We start from the raw sequence: 6071 nt of genomic DNA on the forward strand, positions 1-6071 counted from the left end.
TGCAAGTTTGAATATATTCTTAGTATGCATGCTAATATTCTTTTATTTATGTTAAAAGCATATTTGCTTTTAGTTTTAATTTTGCATGTTTATAGATTTAAACATGTATGTACTCTAGGCTTTTCTTGAATATATTTTTTTATATTTTGTATGTTCTTGTTATGATAAACTAAATATTTGTTTTCACTGGTTTAGTATTACTTTGAAATAGATATATATTACCGATTAGTTCTTTTGTAAGATTTGTAAACTTTTTGAAGGATTTGATTGAAATTTGTGTAGAAAAACTCATTGTCTCTCATTTTCTTTTTATTTTTGTGTTGGTATAAGAAAACTAGTCCTCTCTTCATAATTGGCTCTTCTTTTTTTAGGTCGTTTTCCTCCATTTGTTTTATCTTTTTCTTATAAGAGAGCCTCTTTCTCTACATATCCTTCTTATCTTATTAGAGGTTAAAGACTTTCCTTTAGATTTAGTTCTCTTGAGGGTTTTAATTATATTTATTTTTCAATATTTTTTATTTTCTTGGTTGCTAATTGTTTTTGAAAAAGAGTTTTAAATATATGGATGTTATTTATTTAGAGTTTGTTTATGTGATTTTGATAGTTTTGAAGGTGAGAAAAGCTAGTGATTTATGCTTAGCAAGTTTAGAGTTTTTTTTGAGGATTTTTTTTACTATAGTCCTCATGTTGCCACTAAATTTGAAACTCTATTCTTTTTTATAAGGATAAGACAATTGTTTATAAGTTAGTATTTTAAGTTTGAGTAGTTGTAACTTCTAGATTGTTCCTTTGTTTTTTTTACTATGCTTTCTACTTTGATTGTATTTGATTCCTCTTCTCAATGATTTTTCATAACTTATTTCCATTTAAATAAAATAAAAAGTGCACGTTAATGATTTAAAAAAAGTGGAGCTATATTTTTTTAATCTTGAATTTAATTCAATATAAAAAAACTAAGAGGAATGCATTCTTCCAATTAAAGATAAAAAAAAAACAGCAGAAAAAATTATTTACACATTTTGTGTAAATCTACCCAAAAGTAATCTACTCCCATTAATTCAACTTCTATCCAACTCAATGCAAATGATTATGAACACTAAATAACCTCACTATGTTATGGGCCGGAAAAGAAAAAGGAGAAGTATTCTTTAACCAGGCCCAAACGCCTCTCGATATTACCTCCAAACCCAACCCAAATAACCTCACTATAAAATCCCTACACACGTAAATCCCTAATTTCTTTTGTCACAGCACAACCAAAGCCACACCCACAGTGTTTGAAGCTCGCGGCGAGAGCTAACAGTGGATCCAAAATGAAGGTTTGAATCTAACAAACAAAACCCAGTTTTCATTCATCAGATCTCTTTCGATTATTTTCATTTTCGTAAGTTTCAGCTATTTTGGTTAAGAAAACGATATTTTTTTTGTTTGAAGAAAATCTTTATGTTCTTTGCAGTTTAACATTGCAAATCCAACAACTGGGTGCCAAAAGAAGCTTGAGATCGATGATGATCAGAAGCTGTAAGCTTTTTCCCATTTGCCTTTTCTGTTTTTCTGCTTGGTTGCCTAGAAAATTTAGAAACGAAATGCTAGAGAGTAGTTTTACTTTGGTTCAATTTTGATTGAGCAAGTAGTAAATTTTCTGGCTTGTGTTGACTGTTAATAAAAATGGGTTTTTTTTCTTTTTGATAAATTTGATTTGTTTGTTTGTTGTTTTTCAATATTTTTAATACCCTTTTAAAATCCTCGGTATAAAAAAATTCGATACTTTCTATTTTTTTTATGATTGAAATTTGTATCGATTGCTTAAAATTAATAAAGAAAACAACCCATTGTCCTTTGTTGTTTATCGTCCTATGAAAAGTTATCAAGGTTTTTGTTAATGTGAAATTTGGATACAGGCGAGCTTTTTTTGACAAGAGGATCTCACAGGAGGTCAGTGGAGATTCCCTTGGTGAGGTATGATCCTACAGCCCTTATACTGCATTTGTTATGATGGGTTTGGTCAGTGGTATGTTTAGCTTACCTATGATTTAATGTTTGATAGGAGTTCAATGGATATGTGTTCAAAATCATGGGAGGCTGTGACAAGCAAGGATTTCCAATGAAGCAGGGAGTTCTGACTCCTGGTCGTGTTCGTTTGTTGCTTCACAGAGGTGGGTAGATTGTGGGGTTTCTGTTTTTGTATAATCTAGCAAACTAAGAATAATGTAATTGGCTGGTCAGGTGTGGAATAATACTTTGAATTAAGTTTTTTTTTAAAAAATTAATTGTAGAATTGAATGTGTTTTGCATCTTTTGTTGTTTGAGCAGGCACCCCTTGCTTCCGTGGATATGGAAGGCGCAATGGAGAACGCAGGAGAAAGTCTGTTCGTGGATGCATTGTTAGTCAAGACCTCTCTGTTCTGAACTTGGTTATTGTGAAGAAGGGTGATAATGATCTACCTGGTTTGACTGACACTGAGAAACCCAGGATGAGGGGTCCAAAGAGGGCATCCAAAATCAGGAAGCTTTTTAACCTCTCTAAGGAGGATGATGTTCGCAAATATGTGAACACATACCGCAGGACCTTCACAACAAAATCTGGTAGCGGTTCTAAGACTCTTTTACTTGTATTTTATTTGATTTGCATGACTATACATAGGGAAGTGCTGATGCATGTATTTGCATGTTTAGCAGTCTTTCTATTTGAAATATTGCAGCTGTTGAAACATTAGAACTGTTTTGCATAACGATTTCCTTCTAGCAAAGTTTGTTTTTCTTTATCTTTTTTGCCTTGAATAAATGAAGGTGGCAGGACTGCAATGCATGATAGTTTGGTTTCATCAAATCATGTAGCCTGGAGCCAGTAATGTAATGGATTAAACTGTTCGTTTGCAAACAGAGATAAATAGAATGTATAGTGGCAAAACAAATCCCTTGATATATTTAAAAGTATAAATTCTCCATTCACAATGATAAGAACAAGTATATAAGAATTTAACAATCTTTGGGTGATGTGGTCATCGGGTTAGGGCAGGGTTGTTAGGAGAAGCGTTGTAGATGGCTGTTATATTTAGTTCCAAATCATACACAATAATGAGTGCCTTTTTTTTTGGTCCGCAGGGAAGAAAGTCAGTAAAGCTCCAAAGATACAAAGGCTTGTAACTCCATTGACTCTCCAAAGGAAGCGAGCCAGGATTTCAGACAAAAAGAAGAGAATTGCAAAGGCCAAGTCAGAAGCAGCTGAGTACCAGAAACTGCTTGCTACTCGGTTGAAGGAGCAGCGTGAGCGCCGTAGTGAGAGCTTAGCAAAAAAGAGATCCAGGCTCTCAATTGCTTCCAAGCCATCTGTTGCTGCATAGAGTGGTGATAGTTTTGGTGAGGATTCACCATTTCCTTTTTGGTAGTGTAATAATATCATGTTTTTGCAATTTCAGTGCTGTAATACTTCTTAAGATGAGATTTGTTTTGTTATTTGATGCTTGTTATGAGCTTTGTTTTAGCACTTGAACGCTTTAATTTATAGTTTATTACCTTGTGAAGGTGATTATGGTATGGGAAATGTTACACCTCTTTGAAATGGCAGTGCTCCAATTCTCAACAGTTTGGGTTGGCTAAATATGGTATTTTTTTCTGGTAACAACCATCCCATGCACAAAGGGGTTATGGGCCTCGATTCTAAGTTGGTTTTGGCATGGAATTGACTCTTTTTGTTACCAATATTTCCAATTTTTTTCCTAAAAATCTCTACAAGTATGATGATATTTCTGTCAACTACATTTCTATTACCCGCACCTCACTCCAGGCGCTTGAGAAGGCTCAAATTGAGGAGTTGGCTAAAGACCAAGCCACCCAGTCTACAGCCCATTTCGACAATGGAAAACTCAAAATCCACCGTCCGCATCTCACAGTGTCATTGTTACAATTTCCTCGAAAAGTTTTTTGAAATAAAAGTATCACTGTTACAATTTCCTCGAAAGGTTTTTTGAAATAAAAAATAAATAATTCCCTCACAAGAAAGAAGTCGAAAAGAGAGAAGAAATCCGTAACTCCCCCTTGCTTTTCACATCTTCTTTGTTTTTCAGTCACAAATTACTTCGCCGCTTCAGGGTTCAAGAAACTAACAGAAATAACAGAAAAAAGATGCTTCTACGGGCTGTGAAACCAGCCACTACAACAGCCCCAATCACCCCTCTAGAAAAGATAAAGATCCTACCACCTTTACCACCTCCAGATGATGACGAAGCAGCATCTTCGAACCACCCATCTCTTGCTGCTAACGAAGGTAACGCATATAGTTGTTGCTTAAGTGGTTGCTGCCACTTTGCATGTCATTATTGTATTAGTGAAAATGAAAAGAAAAGGAAAGGAAGACAGGACAAGAGAGAGAAAGAAAAATAATTTGTGACTTGAATTGTACTATATGCCTATGCCAATCATTTGCTATTGTTTTTATGATGATAGTTTTTCTTTCTTTGTTAGTTTCTTGAACAAGAATCTTGATTGTAAAAGAAGATGTCAAGTTCTTTGGTTGTCTGCAACTTTTTCTTTCTTTGTTTCTTTCTCTGCATGTACATGTCAGACTATCAAAGCCATAGTTATGTTTGTGTTAAAGCTGATGATGAGAGAATCAAGTGAGAATTCATTTAGATAATGAATTCAGTTTTGTGGTTAGAATAGAAGCACGACTATGGTTACTAGTCATGTTTCAATATCATTAGTATATTTGATTTGTGTTACAGAGGAGGAGCAGTTAGTTATTAAACTTATTTACTATGATTAAGTATATTGAAGTTAGTGCTATAATAAATAATCATAAAAATCAGAAATATTATAAATCTAATGTAAGTATTGAAGAGTATAATATTAATTAAGTACTTTGAAGATTGTAAAAGACATTCTGTAATGTTTAAATATATTGTATAGATTTTGATAATGAAAGGTGTGAGAATACCATTATTTAGTGTATTGTATTCCATTAAATCGTGTGAGTAACCCCTCATCTGTCATTCTGTTATTGTTATTCCAACAAATTTGGTATTAAAGCTTGAGAGTAGATATGGTTTCCAGTAATAACAATGCTCAGTTTCATATTCCCCGTCTTCCAAAACAAAATTATAATATATGGTGTATTCAATACACTGAACCAGAATCAACAAGAGAAGAGGCAACAATGAGCAATGCAGAAAGACAAACGTTGAGAGAATCAAGGAAGAAGGATAATAAGGCTTTATTCATGATTTATCAAGGACTTGATGAAGCAACTCTTGAGATGATGACACCAGCAAAGACATTAAAGGAAGCATGAGAAATGCTTAACAAGACTTATAGTGGAGTTGAAAAGACTAAAAGGATACGATTGCAAGTATTGAGAGGAGACTTTGAGAAGTTGAATAAAGAAAGTAATGGAGGAGACTTTGAGAAGTTGAATAAAGAAAGTAATGAGATAATTTTAGATTACTTCACAAATGTAATCTCTTTAGTGCACCAGATGAGAAGGAATGGTGAAAATATTGATGATGTTTGTGTGATGGAGAAAATTCCAAGGTCTCTGGATTCAAAGTTTGATCATGTGGTTGTAGAAATTGAAGAATCAAAGGATTTAGAAGATCTGACAATAGAAGAATTAATGGGATCTCTGCAAGCTCATGGGCAAAAAATTGATAAAAGAGAAAAAGAAAGATTTCTTGAACAAGCATTGCAATCAAGTTAACTGTGAAGAATGTTAGTGAATCTGACAGAGAAGCATTTCAAAGAGGAAGGTTCTTTCATAGAAGAGGAAGAGGAGGAATATCATTCAAAAATCAAGAATCTCATGGCGCAAGAAATCAAAATTTTAATTTTAAAGGCCGTGGTAGAAGCAGGGGAAGAGGTCGTGGAGGATAGTCAATGAAAACATACAATGTTATAATTGTAAAGAGTTTGGTCATTTTGCTTCAGATTATTCACAATACAAATTTGAAAACAAGAATGTTAACTTTGCTGTAAAAGAAACTAATTCTGAAGAACCTGTGTTATTGTTGGCATGTGGAAACTTTGATGGCAACAACTCCAGCACCTGGTATCTAGATACAGGAGCATCAAATCAT

At 33.6% G+C, this 6071-nt stretch overlaps 1 protein-coding gene across 1 annotated transcript; it reads left to right on the forward strand.

The window, feature by feature from the left end:
• The first annotated feature begins 1194 nt into the window (after nt 1-1194).
• On the forward strand, nt 1195-3562 carry LOC7461688 (40S ribosomal protein S6). The gene is made up of 6 exons (XM_002300156.4): nt 1195-1319; nt 1457-1521; nt 1902-1959; nt 2048-2156; nt 2314-2586; nt 3106-3562. Exons 1-6 carry the CDS (start codon nt 1314-1316, stop codon nt 3342-3344), a joined length of 750 nt encoding a protein of 249 aa, XP_002300192.1. The 5' UTR covers nt 1195-1313; the 3' UTR covers nt 3345-3562.
• Nucleotides 3563-6071: the final 2509 nt, after the last annotated feature.

Source organism: Populus trichocarpa, chromosome 1 (assembly GCF_000002775.5).
Source record: "Populus trichocarpa isolate Nisqually-1 chromosome 1, P.trichocarpa_v4.1, whole genome shotgun sequence".
Lineage (NCBI taxonomy): Eukaryota > Viridiplantae > Streptophyta > Magnoliopsida > Malpighiales > Salicaceae > Populus > Populus trichocarpa.